A 17,550-nucleotide genomic window follows, 5' to 3' on the forward strand; every position below is an offset into this window, starting at 1 on the left:
TTTCAAAACTAAACTGGAACACGACAACTGGCTGCAGTTTCTCCAGGTTCTGCAGGGCGGGAGAAGGTTTGAAATGAGGGTAGGTCCTGTACAGAAAGGTGGAAGTGATCATGGTAGAGACCTTCCTGCAGGTAAACTGTTGATAGAGGGTCTGACCCCTAGGACCCAAGACCAAGTTAGCATTAGTTACCACCCTCCAATGCTAAAAGTGGGAATCTAAAGTAACCCCTAAACTAGAATCCGTTCTCTCTGTTCCAAAACTCTCACTTATTGTTTTAAAATAACCTGTACTGTCAACACCAACAAAAACAAAAAACAAAGACTAAGCAGGAAGCTGGCGATAGCTGTTTTCCTATCAACACAAACTCTGAGGGACAAAACCATTCACCAGACCACGAGGCCATTGTTTTCTGTGGTTAGTGTTTTGTTTTTCTGTCCTGTATTTTAAGCCATTTTTAATTTGGGGTGACACTGTTGTTGTTCAACAGAAAGGCTTCTGCCGGGGCAGCGCTGAGAAACCCACGAGCTGCTGGAATGTGTTGCTGAACAAGGGCACGCTGTAGAGCAGAGAAGTGATGTGTACCAGTGATCACAGGTCACCTGCTGCCCTCTATTGATGAATTGCCGTTGCTTTGATGGGGTTTGTGTCACACCTTCATTCGGCAAATCTTTGTCGGTCTTACCATGTGATTTCACTCAGATAGGTGCTGTAGCAGAATCAGCGTCATGAACAAATGTCCTTTTCATGAGTGGCTGTAAGCCAGCACCACCTCTCTCCTCCCTCTCTCTCTGGAATGGTTTCACAGATGGACAACAAGAATAACACCTGATCTACAAGGACTCGGGGGTTTGTGGCATGCCAGAAACACTAGGCCCTTTTAATTGATTTTTGACTGCAACCCGTACAGTCTCACCCCCTCCAGGTGGCGCTGCTGTGTCTGAACGCTCCTCATGACGGATGGTACCTACACCTCTGCCTCTTCCACCTTCACAGTCTACCTCACTCTATTGTATTCATCACTGTCCTTCCGCCAGCTGTCACTCTACAATTCCACTTGCATCATGACTGCATGTTGATGCAACTGCTTCAATCTCCTGTATTGTTTTTCAAATTCCTTGTATTTTGGTATAAGGGCATAATTACTGGATCCTGACATTTTGATTTCCGTTCTAGATTATATGATTTTTAGTCTCTCTGGGGACCCTTGTCCTAGGCCTGCTTGTGCCTTTCTGATACAGTTGTAAGCTATTTGCCTGCACAGAACTGAGTCCTGAGGTGCACTCACATACAAGGATGAGGCTGCCAGCCTCTGCAGTCTTCACAGTAAGAACCACTTGTCTAAACATGAACAGGTTACAATATGTATTGATAATCTTACAACACTGTGAACACGTGGTACACTGAACTGGTATAAACAGTCTGCTATTAACACTGTGAACACATGTGGTACACTGAACTGGTATTACCAGTCTGCTATTAACACTGTGAACACATGTGGTACAGTGAACTGGTATTAACTGTGTCCTATTAACACTGTGAACACATGTGGTACACTGAACTAGTATTAACAGTCTGCTGTGAACACTTGAATGCATGAGGTACACTGAACTGGTATTAACAGTCTGCTATTAACACTGTGAACACATGTGGTACACTGAACTGGTATTAACAGTCTCCTATTAACACTATGAACATGTGGTACACTGAACTGGTATTAACAGTCTGCTATTAACACTTGAATGCATATGCTACACTGAACTGGTATTACCAGTCTCCTATTAACACTGTGAATACATGTGGTACACTGAACTGGTATTAATTTCCAGTGAACATGCTGAATGCTGTAATGTCACACAGTAAATTCAAATTGATGCAATTTCCTACTCATCACGTAGTACACCTGTAATAAACAGTTTCCTGTTAACATTGGAATACACATTACACATTGCACTCATGTTAATTTATATCCTGTTACAATGAACTAGTATTAAGTGATTTCCCATTGACATTTTGAACCACAAACAGAACAAAAGCCTATTTACAATGACCTGACAGGTGAGCAAGTACTGACTGAAGAGGCTATGAATCTCTTACCTGTGTCACCATAAGATTAGAGGTGACCCAGTCTGCCACAGGTGGCGCTGTTGTGCAGTAGCCCCCGGGGTATCTGAACTGTCTGAACCCCACCCAACCCTAGTGACGATGATCAACTGTGCACCACCTCTTGGACACTCCCCGTCTCAGTGGACTGCAGTGGCACAACCATCTCAGAAAGCCCACGTGCTTGTCTTACATATTTTTTTAGATACAGTCTTTGTAAAGTCAGAGTATTATACGAATCAGTGAAGTAATCTTTTGAATTACCCTCTGAAGGGCCTGGCTCGTACACTGTGATTGCTGTGTGCTAGAAGGGCTTCCAGAGAGACCTTCAGTCTTCCTCACACAGAAAGAGTACAATCTCTCCCTCCTCCTCCAGCTCTGCTCCTTCTTGTTCGGGCTCCTCTGAGCTGAAGGTATTCAGCCCAGCCTTCCTGCCCCTCAGTATGTCCACAGTGCCTCGTGAGTCCCCCCTCTCATGTCCCACTCCTCTCTCCACTGCAACGCTCACTTCATTCTTCCCTTGTTTCTCCGGTGGGCGCGCACTGTTGTCAGCCTCTGTCCCACCAGCCACCTCGCCACCCAGCTCGGGCACCTCCTGGTCTTGGGGACTCTTCGGTGCCAGTGCTGTCAGGGGTAAACATGGAGATGAGGCACTGGGGTCAGGTCACTGTGTGCCAGTGCTGTCAGGGGTAAACATGGAGATGAGGCACTGGGGTCAGGTCACTGTGTGCCAGTGCTGTCAGGGGTAAACATGGAGATGAGGCACTGGGGTCAGGTCACTGTGTGCCAATGCTGTCAGGGGTAAACATGGAGATGAGGCACTGGGGTCAGGTCACTGTGTGCCAGTGCTGTCAGGGGTAAACATGGAGATGAGGCACTGGGGTCAGGTCACTGTGTGCTGTGTGGCTGTAGGGGTAAACATGGAGGTGTGGCACTGGGGTCAGGTCACTGTGTGCCAGTGTTGTCAGGGGTAAACACTGAGGTGTGCACTGGGGTCAGGTCACTGTGTGCCAGTGCTGTCAGGGGTAAACACTGAGGTGTGCACTGGGGTCAGGTCGTGGTGTGCAGGAGAGCTAATCATCTGATTCTCGAAAACGACTGATACTCTCATTTCTTCCCAGTTTCCCAAGTCAGCTGGAGTCCATGTGCACAGGAAGTGGCTTATTCGCAAATGTCAAGTGAAATAATTAAGAAACAATTCTCTGTAAAGTTTCCTACACTCTTCCATGATCCTGTGATCATAGCTAGAGTAATTCCGCCCACATGCTGCTTGATGATTGACTCGTTACTCCTGATCTGTAAACTCATTAAGGCTGAGCCTGCTGCTGGTAAATGCACAGGTGTGGTGAGCCCGCAGGTTACAGCAGGCTGCTACTTATTTTTATCATAATGTATCCCTGAAACAAATATACTTCTAGCTTACCAGCAGAGAAGGGGATTAACTCACGAATTTCTGTACTGTTACTTTGAAGCATAAAGACATTTCCCCAGTTTTTTCTTTAGCTGAACAGTCTTTTGTCACAGATATCACTTGATACTTAAATAATTGTGAAAGCGAAACAACTTTAAGGGTTTCTCTTCTAAAAACTTGTGTCTAAACATAGAAATACATCAAGTTATTGGTAAAAAAAAGTAGTTTGCACAGTCCAGTCATCAATGTTGGTGGGTGCCAGGTGCAAGCTGTCTAGCCAAGACGCTGCAGTTCCCTGATCCTCAGATAAATGAACAACAAATGAGCTAGACGGGTCGAATGGCTTCTCGGCTTGTGAGCTCTTGGTAAAACAGGGAAAGCCTTGGAAAGAACCACATTTTACTCTGTTTCAACATTTTGCATTTTGCAGAACAGTCAGAACCAGAAAAGCATTTTGCAATATTCTCTGCCTGCCACCCCACAGCCTCATACTGAACAGCCCAGAACATGAGGCAGAAAACACAAATGACTTCTGCCACCTAGAGGAACTTTGTAACACTGCACAAGTCTCACAGTGACGCTATGCAGAACATTACAAGAACCCATTAAGAGCACAGGAGTACAAGAAAACAGGCAGTAGCAGCAACCTGGTAAATTCAACAATACACTGTAGTATACATAATAAGGGGCATTTGTAGATTTAAAATGTGTATTTATATAATCATAAGTTGCATTTGTAGATTTAAAATGTGTATTTATATAATCACAAGTTTTAAACAGAACAGTAAATTGCAGAAATTATAAACAATGTTAAAACTACTCACTGTTCTTGGGTTCACTCAGCCTGCCTTGCAAAGTCCTTGCTGTAAACCTGCTACCAGCTCACACTAATCCAGAGCTGCTGCAATCTCCTGCTCCAGGGACAGAACATCCCACACCAGGGCTCTGTCTCCAGGTTTAGAGCTGCCCACAAACAGGACACACGTCTTCTCTTCAGACACAGTCGTCCTCAGGGCTCTTTTCTATCTTAGGAAGAACCTTGCTCCCCTAATGCCACTGTTGCACAGTCCTGCACACTAGTGGTTCTCAGTCCTGGTCCTGTAGGAGCCTCCCTGTGTCTGCTGGGCTCCATTCCAAATGGGCCCTTAATCACCAGTGCTAACCACTGCCAGTAAATGATCAGTTTGCTACTTTAGATCTTTTCTGCCCTCAGTCTTTGGTTTAGAGAATACCCCAATTAAAGTACATGATTTACAACAAGGGGGGCAGCGTAGCATTGTTGGTAAGTCTCTGGACTCACAACTGGTGGGCTGTGGGTTCAGAGACTACTGTTGTACCTGGAGTGAGGTACTTTACTCCATTGCTGGGACTGGATTCCCATCCAGGTGGTGTCATGTGTCTTCTGATCACTTCACATTTGGAATACTGAGTCCAATTTTGGTCACCGTGTTGCAGAAAAGATATTGCTGCTCTGGGACTTAAGGGAAAGTCCTACAGTACCTGGACAGGGTGCAGGTCAGGAAAGGACTGGACAGGGTGAAGGAACTGAACGATCTAGGTCCCGAAGAGAGAGAATTTCAAGGGGACCAAATCCCACTCAGCTTTTTAAGAGCTAAAAGCAAATTGAAAAAAACAAACTCAAATATAAAATGGAAATCAATCTGTGATGTGATGAGGAACTCGGCTGGAGCACAAACCAGCAGGCACAGTGTTGCTCCAGGACCAGAGCAGGCTGCGCTTCTTCTCCCTGATTGTTTCTCTCAGTGTGCAGAGAATTTTCTTCTTACTTCAGTCAGTTGAGCTTAACATGTTCACACCAGATACGGAGTGAGAATACAGTCTTCTGGAAATGCTACCAGTCGTAGCTGCCTTCCTTTCCCAATCTGCCTTCTTCTCTGGAGCCACACGGTTTAAATTTAATGCAAAAATGTGTCAACTTACTTCGAGTCTACCAACTTCTTCTTTTCAAGCACAACCTCCTCCCGTGGGACTCGTCTGACAAGTGTCTTTGCTGTTTGGGAACACAGTCTCAGCAACATGTTTTCACAGGTCCCATTTCCAATAAACTGTGACCAGTTGGCTGAACAAGCATCCTCATATACTCTTTCATCTCCAGCAGTGGCAGTATTCTCTCCTGCTCTACTCAGTTTGGCCCTCATTACTCTCATCGTTCTCCCTGATGTCCGCAACTTCTGCTTGCCCCTGGCTTATGTGTCCCTCACACTTCTAACGATTACAAACTTCTCCAAGAAACCATCTTGTCCACTTCCTCCTGTTTTTATTCCAACCCTGAGCTACTGTACACTTCCAGTCCCTGCCAGCATTCCCTAGTGATGGTATTCTAAGAGTTTAACCCACTCACACTCCTTATGTCCCCACATGACCTCAGCATTACAGTTCCAGTCAAGTGCAACGTCACCATAAAAAGCTAAAGACTTCACCTCCACAGGAAGTACTTGCTATGGCTTACCGAACTTGATTTGAATAGAAATCAGATTTTTTTCATGGTAATCTGATCTACTACTCTGGTGTGTGTGCACTGTACAGTGTTGCCTCTACCTTGGTGTCAAAGCATGGGACGCTGCAAAATGGAGACCCAGTCTTATCCACCTGGGATGGCTAGGTCAAGGCCTCCTCCTATTTTACACAACCCTCCCTGACAGAAAGGTGCCGTAGAGTAAGTGTGTTAGAATTTTACCCTGAGTAGCTCTACGAGGTTAATGTACAAATATACATGACTGTGAGCACATGGTTCCTCCCTGTGTGCCCGGCTGCATAGCCCTTTCACATCCTGAACAAATCTCACCTTTGCGTTTCCTGTATTTTCCCTGGCGCTTCCTGACAGGACTTCCTTCTACGATCATATACAGGCACTCTGGAAAACAAACAGCAGCAGAACACAGTCCTGACCTCTGCTTCACGATTAGCAGAAGGCCCCAGGCTAAGCCACAGCGAGGCACCAAGGCCCATTCTCTCAGCTGTGAGGTGAGAACTGTTGCATTCAGCCCAAACAGAATAGGGTGCCGGCATCACTGCTGTTCACCAGGGCCCACACTCTACCCTCCACAGCTCTAAGAACTACCAGCACGTCTGCTGCTGTAGTTCTCCCTTTGGTCCTTACTTGGACCAAGCCACCGTGCTCCACAGTGCTCCAGTTTCACTGGATAGCAGCCTGTGCAGTTACAGAACTATGTCGGAAAGTCATTGGTGCTGATCTTTCGGCCCTGTCGCTTATGAGTTTTGTGTAAAGCATATTCCATTGGAGTGGACTCTTCACACCCCCTGAATTCCAATTACTCCCCTCGGAACACAGACACAGATCTTCCAATCTAAAAATAAATAGATTTCAGCTCTCATTTACTGTATACTTGTGGCAATAACCTTGCTTAAAAAAATATTGTTTAGTGTATTGTTTGTGGGTTTTCTTTATATTGTCTGCTGCTGTAAAGCAAATTGCTTCCTGGGGATAGTAAAGACTCTCTGGTAACAGCGACCATGCTCTGCAGCAGCTCTTCTCCTTCCGGTTGTCAGGCGTTTGTGTCTCAAGTCACAGGCATCATAGCACTATCACCCTTCTGCTCTGTAAGGCTTCTCCTGGCAGAGCAGAAAACCTGGTGTCCTCTCATGTACACCTGTGTATCAGTGATGTGAGCCCTATGAGCTAAGATACTTCTAGGCCTAATTAATGAGAGAAATGCGATTGTTAAACCCTGAAAATATTAAGTAAAGAGCTCTACATCAAACCTCCAAGACTAGGTAGAGGGCACTTGTCTGCTCTTAGTTACTGCCCTTAGTCTTTAGAAAGATCATTTTAAATTTTTATCTGATATGCTGCCATAGTCAATGCCTATAAGAAACACGTGTCGCAGGGTACTGTGGCAGCACAGTGACCAGCTGAGTCTGTCTGAGACCACAACAAAACTGGTAATCTTTCAGAAAAGTCAAGAATTTCCTAGGGAACAAGCTGAAAGGCAAATGTTCAGAGGACTACAGACAGCACACTGTGGCTTCTGTGGTACCTTCCAAATCACTGTCTTCCGCTGAGCCCTTCTCGTCGCCAGGGTGGTATCGATTCTTGAACCCGAACACAGTTGTCCGCTTCTGGAGGACACAGGAAAAGGGCCTGTCAGCTGGATGGTATCCAGCTCCAGTGCCTTACACACACACCTTCCTTCTGTGTTTTACACACTCTTCTCCAGTCTTTTACAGACACTCTTCTCCAGTGTAGTTTAGGCACACATTGTCCAAAGTTTTACACGCACACCCTCTTTCAGTACATTTTACACACAGTCCTCCAGCACGTATTACACACACTCTTCTCTAGTATATTTTACAAACACGTCCTCTTCTCCAGTGTGTTTTACACACACATTTCCCTTCTCCACTGTGTTTTATAGACAAATTTCCCTTCTCTGGTGTGTTTTATACACATACACCCTTCTGCAGGTCTGGTAAAATCTGGTTCAGCACTGTGATCAGGGAGGGATTAAATTTGTCACTTCACCACTGTCGAGCAGCACTGCAGCAAATGGTCAATCAAAGAAAGCACTAGATTTGAAGAGAGTGGGAGTGAGAGACAGAGTGGAATGGACTGTGTGCGACTCTACCTTAACGGACAGCTTCTGGGCCTTTTTTGCCATATCCAGCGCTCCGACGATCTTCTTCTTCATTTGTGGTTTCTACGGAAGAGAGCCGTTAAGAGTGTCGGCATATCGCAGTGCACCAAGCAATTCCTGTCCGAGAGCTAGACACAGAAATCTTTCAATCAGGTTGCCCAGCTCTGGCCCCCAAGTCACAATACAGTCCTGAAACCTCAGTCAGCATACAGACAAAGCATGTTAATGTCCCGCAATTAGTAAACTGAGCAAGCTAATAAAGTCCTTCAGAATGCAGCTGGAATGATAACCACAAGACACTGTAACTGTGCAGGTCTGGTTAAATCTTCCCTCCTAACAGTGTTCCTTGAGTTTAAGCCTGTCATATAAAGCAGCTGAACACAACGTGGTCAACATCCCAGTTAAGGGAAAAAGATGTCTTACTTAACATTATGTTAAACTTAAGATACAAGTTAAGCTATTGACACACTAAGGTCTCTGACAGGTGATGTGTTGGAGAAGAGTACTGTAGCAGCAAGTCTGCTGCTATAGAGTTCATTAATGATCTGTGTTTTGGGGTATAATAACAGAAAATTGCAAGTTCCAAATAAGAATAGAAACTGACAAACATCTGAAAGGCTGGGTCTCTTAAGAGCACAGTTACCAGTTCCTGTGGTGAAGAAATGAAGTACTGCATACTCACAGCCCCACTGATGTCTGGGTTGAATTTCTGGAATGCCCTCACCATGGGCTCGGGTACCCAGGCACGGCTGACTGGGTCACTGAAGTATGTCACATGGTAGTGGGACTGCACAGCAGACAGCGTTAATCAACAAACAGGCCTGCACCAGCAGCTCAGAACCAGTCTGAAACCGTCCAGCGCACTTTCAGGCACTCTTAAATTCACTGTGCAGACATGCATGTGTGTTGAATGCAGGGGCTAGTTGACCTATGCACCTACTGGCACCCTCTCCAAGCTCATCCCTCTTGAAAATGCCCCAGTGAGCTTCCAAAACTGATACCAATATCGCTGCAAACATCACAGTTCTCCATTTGTACAATTCCAGAGACAAGAAACGGGCAGGAAAGACTGCTGATGACCCCTTCTGCCCAGGGTTCTACCTGTTTCGTAAACTTCCTTCGGGAAGATGCCTTTAGCTTACTAAAACCAGAACTCCCCTTGTGAGATGTGAACATCTTTCTTAGGGTTGTCGTTTTCCTTGACCAAAATTCCTAGTTACCTGTGCAGTCTTCATGATGCGTATTGTCGTGCTTGTGTATGGTATACTGTATGTAGACTTTTTTGCAGCACTAACTATACCAGAGGTTATAGTTCAAGGTGATTCTATATGTCAACAGCGGCCCCTGTGAAACACTGTTATAGCCCTTTCTTTAAAATGTGTAGCTTAACAAGGGCTACAGGTGGAGGATACAGCTACAGGTGGAGGGAAGAAGAATTGTAGCCTCACTGGAGAAATCCTCGAATTCTGAAACTCCATGTAGTCCCCCGTCTCTGGGTCCTTCTCCACCATGGCTGGCCACCTTCACAAAGAGCAACAATTGCCCAGGTAAAGTCATGTATCCATCCATACTGTGCGCTGGCAGGCAGACAGCCAGCACCTGTCATACATACAGCACAGGCCACGTGTCTGAGCTGTTGGTGCAGGTGACATATGGCTTTGTTCAGTAGAGTCTGATAGAGGGGGCAACTGTGCTTCAGAGTTCAACCAGGTCTTTCTTGTGACCAAGCTGTGCCAGGAGAGTAAATAAAGTGAGTTAACTATGGTAATGTGTGAAGAGTTACTGTAAGGTGTCTTTACAGGTGTGCTGGCCTTCACTGTGGCCATGAGTCACATCTTCAGACTGCTGTTCCAATTCTGAGCCGAGAGAGACCTCTGCTGGCCAGACCACAGCCAATCATAAGGTGAGGACTGAGCAATATCCAGAGGCACCACACATACTGCTTGGTGCAGACTGGAAATACCTGAGCTGACACAGTACAGTATCTCGAACACAGTCTGTACTCACACCTGAAAGACCACAGGCCTGAGCAGATTTTGGTTAGTGTGGCGTTAAGCGGGCTGAGAGTGAGTGCCTCTCACCTGAAGGAAAAGCTAGTCCATCTCAGTCACTGATATACCCGGGTGGACTGAAGCTGGGGAGCTGGGGAAAGTGCCTTTTTTCAAAGGGTAAAACAGCAGTGGCCACACAGGGACTTGATCCCATAGCCTTCCAATTAGGAACCCAGCGTCCCAGCCATTGAACACTGCCTCACTTTCACACTTGTGCCTGTAAAGCGCATCTCACTCCTGCTCTGTGCCACACTGAAACCTTCAATTCACTTTTACATACTCCGTTAAGTTCAATTAAGCTTTAATTGGACCTAGTTAAGCAACATGGAGCTCTGATGGGAGTTAAATCCAGATACATTTGGGGTCCAGAGGGGAGGCCCAGGCTCAGAGGAGACCAAGTTCTTCTCATTTTTAATGAGCAAATATATTGTGTCTGTCTGTGTGTCTTTCTAGCTCCTTACCAGGGGTAATGTCTGTACATATCTATGTCTTTCTAGCTCCTTACCAGGGGTAATGTCTGTACATGTCTGTCTATGTCTTTCTAGCTCCTTACCAGGGGTAATGTCTGTACATGTCTATGTCTTTCTAGCTCCTTACCAGGGGTAATGTCTGTACATGTCTGTCTGTGTCTTTCTAGCTCCTTACCAGGGGTAATGTCTGTATATGTCTATGTCTTTCTAGCTCCCTACCAGGGGTAATGTCTGTACATGTCTGTCTGTGTCTTTCTAGCTCCTTACCAGGGGTAATGTCTGTACGTCTATGTCTTTCTAGCTCCTTATCAGGGATAATGTCTGTACATGTCTGTCTGTGTGTCTTTCTAGCTCCTTACCAGGTAATGTCTGTACATGTCTGTCTGTGTGTCTTTTTAGTTCCTTACCAGGGGTAGCCGAACTGCCGAGCCCACACAATGGAGCCAGGAACCAGGCTGTTAACGACCTCTCTTCTGCCCTCCTCCCATCTTTCTTCAGGGCAGCTGCAGCTCTTGTGTGCTGGGCCTGCGGCACACAGAGACAGTGAGAGGGAAGCACGCGAGACCTGCTCAGCACTGCAACACAGAGCCAGAGTGAAAAAGTCCTGGTAAAGCAAACCCCGTGACATGTTCTGGTAGGGCAGGCTGACAGTGTGAGGCCTTGCAAAGATCTTTAAGCTGCCACAGCTGTGGCCTGTCCAGCCTGACAACCCACTAATTGGGCTTGCTTCCATGGGACTGCTCCGGGAGCAGTCTTTCCTTGGAAGTACCTGCTGGTGAGTTATAGGACAAGAAGTTGGGCAAAATTTCAGTTTTTATCATAAGCTGCTCTAAGACACCTCTCTTTATAGAGGGATGATCAGTGTGTGGAACAAATTAGTAATGTTTAGCTCCGCCAGGCCACCCTCTCAGCTATCTGCTCTCACGACTTGTCTCAGCTCCTCTCTGAGTAGCAAACACTGCTGCCAGTGCATCACCTCGCCCTGCAAGAGCATTAGGACCCATCAAGTCACTCGTTGGTTCAGTGAAGTCATCGAGGTAGATCGGAAAGCAGGAAGATCCCTGTGTGGCCCCGAGGGCCGTCTGGTCCCCTTTGCCGTACCTGTGTTTTGAGAGCAGGTCCAGTCTTCAGGCAGAGCGGAGAGGTCGACGTCAGAGTTCAGCTGCCTCCACTTCCCACAGCTGGGCCTGCTGCACTGCACCCATGAGCTCCCTGCATCCGCACAGCAGGGCACAGGTGAGTCCAGCAATGACAGCCAAACCTTGCATTCTGCAAATGCAGGCTGAACTGTCTTTCACTCGCTAGGCTGAGGGGGTGACGCCTGGCTGTACGGCCTGGGCGTCTGCCCCCAGGCACTGCTGCAAAGGCAAGGGAATGGTGACAGAGGTGGGCTACCCGGGCCGCAATCCCAGGGGACAGATGTCTGGCTCCTGCTTCTAGTGATGTGAGTGGGGGGTGAGTGGGGTTCGACACTGTACAGCACAGTGAGATTGCCGTGAATGTTTGAGCAAACGCTCGGTGTAGGCATGGTAAAATCATGGTAATAGGCACAAATACAGAACAGAATGGTTACGGTCCGTAAGGGTAAGGCTGGTTTTGGAATAAGAAGTGAAACACCGGATAGTCTCACTTTCTCAACCCCCAGCCCTAGCCACTGCACAAGCCCCATCCCCCCAGTTTGAAACAACTCAGCTGGACAACAGTTCAACTCACAGTCCTCCTGACTGGAATCGCTGTCCTCCCCTCCTTCCTCCTCCTGCTCCTTCTTCTGGCTGTGCAGCAGCTCTCCTCTGCGTTGCCCATTTCCTTGCTGAGCATGTCTCTTCTTGTGGCCAGGAGCCAGTCTCACATCGCTGTCCCTGTACTCGGGGCGTTTGTCCTGACCTCTGTGTGACCCCAACAACAGTTGCAGTATAGCAGAAATTGTATTTACACATTTCTAATCGATAACTGGAATGAATCATTATTCCACCACAGCGAGGGCTGTCATTTTTCTTAACCTGTAATTTTGTATGCCGCATTCTTCCCTGTTCCTTTTGTTAAGTAACTCTATAATTTACTGCACTAAGTGGCCTTGAATAAAGTCTCCTGTTGTCTGATTCAGGGTCGTGGGGGAGCCGGAGCCTATCCAGAGCAGACAGACACAAACTCATACCACTCCAGTCTTCTCAGAGGCCAGTTAACCTACCGGCATCTCTTTGGACTGTGGGAGGAAACCCATGAGAACACGGGGGGAACATACAAACTCCACACAGACGGCAGCCCAGGTCTGGAATTGATTGCAGGGCCCCAGCACCGTGAGGCTGCAATGCTAAACTCTGCAGCGCCATACCAACTAACCATAATAAAGAATAAGACTGTTTTAGGTTTGATGATTAAATTACCTCCTTGCAGAATTCTAGTCACAGTGTGATAAAAGTTTATTGGTCTGTATTCCAGGTCCCAGAGGACTGGTGAGTCTATAGGTCCTCATTCTAGCACAGCTCTTAAAGACCATAATCAGTTCATTATCAGCTTAACTGGGTCAATTCAACAGCTTTTCCCAGCTGTGCTGACACTGGATCGGGACCGAGACACCTCTGGGTCTTCGCCTCCTCACCTTTGACTGTCTTCATCGATGCTGGCCTGCAGGAGTTCCACCTCGCTCAGCACAGTCCTGGCATCGTCTGCGGCAAACATACACACACACAGGACACATTCAGGCATACAGCCATCGCCGCAGAAGTTTACTGAGGTACTCTGTTTCATGAAAAATATTTTTAATTGGCTTCAAAGGGGCTTACACTGTAAATCCACTGTAACACAGGGCTGGCAAGCTGCCAAAAAGCACTGATAGTCTTCTGCTCTAAAGCAGAGCCAAAACAGACAACTTCATATCAGTAGTGAACAGTGCAGGCAGAACCACTTTTCTCACTACAATTCCTAATGTCCTGGTGCTGAAGGTTTGGTATGTGTGATCATACACACCTCACATCAGCAACACCACATGACGCTGACTACTCATCTCTTACCCAGACACTTGTCCAGAGACTTGTCCAGCACCGCCTGGAAGATGGCGTTGTACTGGCTGTCAGACAGAAAGGGGCTGGGACAGCACTCTTCCCAAACTGAGGAGGCCCCATCCTGAAGAAGACAGAGGCTGAGACGTTTGTCTCCAGCTACCTTCTTGATCTTTTGGATGGGCAGCACAAGGAGATTGGAGACAAGAGCCAGGCGGGGCAAAGGCAGACCACAATGAGCATTCGCCCCCCCCTCACCCCTTCTCTAACCCACACTCCTCTCTCACCCCCTCTCTAACCCACACTCTTCTCTCACCCCCACACTCCTCTCTCACCCCCTCTCTAACCCACACTCTTCTCTCACCCCCACACTCCTCCTTCACCCCCTCTCTAACCCACACTCCTCTCTCACCCCCTCTCTAACCCACACTCTTCTCTCACCCCCACACTCCTCCTTCACCCCCTCTCTAACCCACACTCCTCTCTCACCCCCTCTCTAACCCACACTCTTCTCTCACCCCCACACTCCTCTCTCACCCCCTCTCTAACCCACACTCCTCTCTCACCCCCTCTCTAACCCACACTCTTCTCTCACCCCCACACTCCTCTCTCACCCCGTCTCTAACCCACACTCCTCTCTCACCCACCCTCCTTCACCCCCTCTCTAACCCACACTCCTCTCTCACCCCCTCTCTAACCCACACTCTTCTCTCACCCCCACACTCCTCTCTCACCCCGTCTCTAACCCACACTCCTCTCTCACCCCCACACTCCTCTCTCACCCCCTCTCTAACCCACACTCCTCTCTCACCCGCTCTCTAACCCACACTCCTCTCTCACCCCGTCTCTAACCCACACTCCTCTCTCACCCCACCCTCCCTCACCCCCTCTCTAACCCACACTCCTCTCTCACCCCCTCTCTAACCCACACTCTTCTCTCACCCCCACACTCCTCTCTCACCCCCTCTCTAACCCACACTCCTCTCACCCCCTCTCTAACCCACACTCTTCTCTCACCCCCACACTCCTCTCTCACCCCGTCTCTAACCCACACTCCTCTCTCACCCCACCCTCCCTCACCCCCTCTCTAACCCACACTCCTCTCTCACCCCCACACTCCCCTCTCACCCCGTCTCTAACCCACACTCCTCTCTCACCCACCCTCCTTCACCCCCTCTCTAACCCACACTCCTCTCTCACCCCCTCTCTAACCCACACTCTTCTCTCACCCCTCTGTTACCTTGCTGTTTTTTGGGGTCCCTGCCCTCTCTTCCCCTGTTGTCCTCCAGACAGGTAGGCCTCTAGGTTTCTCCTCAGGCTCCTGGTCTGACTCCCCAGTTTTCATCTTTGGTTTCTTCTTGTCGCTTTTGGGCCGGTCTCCCTCCTTTGCTCCCTCTTTCAGGACAGAGCCCGTCCCTCCGGGCAGTGGCCTGTCTCCGCGCTGGCCGCCCACTCTGTCCTTCTTCCTCCCGCTCGGCTCTGCGGCTCCCGCTCTCTTGCCTCCGGGCTGCAATCCCGCCCAGCCCTTTCCACCCGTGCAGCCTGCCAGGCTCTCCTTTATCCCAGCTGGGCCTGGCCGCGCAGTGCCCTCCTCCTCTTCCCCCCGGAGGGTCTTCTCCTCCCACCCCTCTCCCCTTCCCGAACCTCCACCGGGGCCTACAGCCTTCCCCTTCCTCCTTCTCTCCCCCCCTGTCCTCCCAGGCCCCAGGAGCTCCCTTGCCTGGCCCTCCAGCCCCGGCACCCTCAGGCTCCGCTCCTCGGGCCTCTTGCCGCCCGCAGCCGCTGACCTGCTCTTCCCCGTCCGAGGAATCGGCCCCTTTCCCAACACCTCCGTGGATTCCTCTCCTGCGCTTCTCCCTGCTCCGATTCCCCGTCCCGGGCTCTCCTCGCCGGCCTTCCGACATGGCCTTCCTCTCGACCCCGCCGCCTTTTCCCTCTCCCTCACTCCTGCTCCCCTCTCCTCCTGCGGCCCTTTCCCCTGTCCGTCGCCCGGCCCACCCAGGGCGACTGGGGGAGCGAACTTTGGCTTCTTCATCTTCAGCTTCTCTGCACAACACAAAGACATACTGATGGGACATAAACTAGGGACACACACATCTGAAACGCTGTCGTGCTTAAATCCAAGAACGCCGGCTGGACAAGCTGCCGGAGGACTCGCTGTCAGATTTCAGGAATCACTCTTGAAGCACAGGAGGAAGGTGGCAGGCGAGAGCAGGCCTGTTGGCACATGTGCCAGGTTTGCTAGTTGGTAGCCAATCGATGCCAAGATCTTGTCCAGCTGTTTCATGAAAGGGCCCTGGATATCGGCTTTAGCAACACATCTGGACAGCTTGATCCACACTCCCACCACCCTTTGTGCAAAGGGTACACACACAGACACTCACACCAGCGCCAGTGTTCCCAGAAGTCAATGAACCTGCCAGCATGGCTTTGGACTGTGGGAGGAAACCCACGCAAACACAGGGAGAACACGCAAACTCCACACAGATAGCAGCCTGGGCCCCAGTGCTACTGGGCTTCAGCGCTAACCACTGCACCACTGTCGCCTTATTTGAGAAAACACAGTAGGTGAGTTCATCAAGACACACTCTCAGGACTCACCCACACCCAAATACACTCTCAAGATTCACACACACACCCCAGACATACTCTCATGACTCACACACAACCCAGACACACTATCAAGACTCACACACACCCACAGACAGACTCTCAAGGACTCACACACTCTTAAGTAACACATTCACGCTTGCAGTCTCACATACACAACCTTGGTCTCAGACACGTGCAGGTCTTTGAATTATGTATGTGTTTTACATAATTTACCCACATTTACTTTAGGGAGTCACTTGAGATTTGTAATAATTTGGTTTTTGAAAGGTTCTCAACCAGGTTTCCAATATTATTAAACCTCAATGTACAATATTTGGTGGTGGGTCTCATATAAACATTGTTAAAACGTACTGTCAATTTCCTTCCAGACCAGACACCCGAAAAAGGAAAGATTTAAATAATTAAAGCCCCAATTGTCTATGTAATTCACATCGAAGACAGATTGACGATCTGTATGTTAAATTGCAGTCAAATGTAATCGAATCACATTTTCTGTACGGTGGATAGAAACTGTTGTTTCTTTTACTGAAAACAATGACTTCGGATTTATGAAGTGTATTCATTTACTTGCGATCTCATCCATTTCTTTACATTTTAAAAGAAAACTAAAGAACCAATGGCGATAAGGTTTGTACATTGGTTGGGAAAAGCGACTGAAAGTAACATGTTATCCGTTCAAAGAGGGGTATCACATCTTTAAAATAAAAACTCGGGAAAATGTGAACAGAACACAAGCAAATGTAGAATAAATTCATAAAAAAGTCATTGGTCCCAAGTAACACCGGTCGCGGGTACCGTGACGGAAATCCCACAGCTGGACCGGGCCTTGCCTACCCAGGCTGGAACAAGATTAAAAGAGAAAAAACGCTCCTTTTTTTACCTTTTCCTTCGTCCATTCTCCACAAAACCGCCAGGTTTCTGTCTTAACAAGTAAAACTCGGAGATGGAGAACACAAAGCTGAACAAAATTCGTCACAAGTTTTAGAGCCGTTTTTTAGGGGCAGCGAGGCGAGGACTGGCGCGGGCAACGGGGTAGGTCTCGCGCGCCTTGCCGCCCTCCGAGCACGCTGGGCCGAGGGCGGTCTCGAGCCAGATCTAAGATCTAACACAATACGGAATAATACATTGTGTAAAAACACTCTACAAAAGAGCGGTTATATCATGTATGCAAGGGATCAAAAAAATGCCACAGTCCTCGGCTCCTCAGCACTACGGTTACTCGTTCACTTGCCCTCGCCAACGGAGTCAGTGTAGTTGAAATAGCAGGCGAGTGGCACGTTTACATGGAA

The 17,550-nt window shown here is 48.3% G+C and overlaps 1 protein-coding gene and 1 long non-coding RNA gene across 3 annotated transcripts in view; one reads left to right on the plus strand and one right to left on the minus strand.

Moving 5' to 3' along the window:
* LOC138236181 (uncharacterized) overlaps positions 1-1,358 on the plus strand; it is a 15,859-nt gene extending 14,501 nt beyond the window's left edge. The window contains exon 5 of the long non-coding RNA XR_011188547.1: positions 489-1,358. This is a non-coding gene — a long non-coding RNA (uncharacterized lncRNA). The remainder of the gene's footprint in view (positions 1-488) is intronic.
* LOC102691984 (zinc finger CW-type PWWP domain protein 1-like) lies at positions 1,351-17,470 on the minus strand. Of its 2 annotated transcripts, none has more exons than XM_015340499.2 (13): positions 17,142-17,470; positions 14,889-15,694; positions 13,661-13,772; positions 13,249-13,315; positions 12,363-12,535; positions 11,751-11,861; positions 11,057-11,174; positions 9,577-9,649; positions 8,811-8,915; positions 8,120-8,191; positions 7,532-7,613; positions 6,319-6,387; positions 1,351-2,725 (listed from the first exon to the last, which is right to left on the minus strand). In XM_015340499.2, exons 1-13 carry the CDS (start codon positions 17,155-17,157, stop codon positions 2,430-2,432), a joined length of 2,100 nt encoding a protein of 699 aa, XP_015195985.2. In that variant the 5' UTR covers positions 17,158-17,470; the 3' UTR covers positions 1,351-2,429. The 2 variants fall into 2 exon arrangements, with proteins under 2 accessions (XP_015195985.2, XP_069042859.1); XM_069186758.1 differs by having other exon boundaries at positions 14,889-15,714.
* Between the last annotated feature and the right edge of the window lie 80 nt (positions 17,471-17,550).

This window comes from Lepisosteus oculatus, chromosome 3 (assembly GCF_040954835.1).
Source record: "Lepisosteus oculatus isolate fLepOcu1 chromosome 3, fLepOcu1.hap2, whole genome shotgun sequence".
Classification (NCBI taxonomy): Eukaryota; Metazoa; Chordata; class Actinopteri; order Semionotiformes; family Lepisosteidae; genus Lepisosteus; species Lepisosteus oculatus.

Bases quoted from the DNA above. Each gene is read 5' to 3' on its own strand.
- LOC102691984 (XM_069186758.1), bottom strand. From the start codon at position 15,713: ATGTCTTTGTGTTGTGCAGAGAAGCTGAAGATGAAGAAGCCAAAGTTC. The intron at 9,650-11,056 runs GTAAGGAACTAA...CTCTTTGTGAAG, and splicing joins CGGCAGTTCGGCTACCCCTG to GTGGCCAGCCATGGTGGAGA. The intron at 8,192-8,810 runs GTGAGTATGCAG...TCTCTTCCGTAG, and splicing joins ACCCAGACATCAGTGGGGCT to AAACCACAAATGAAGAAGAA.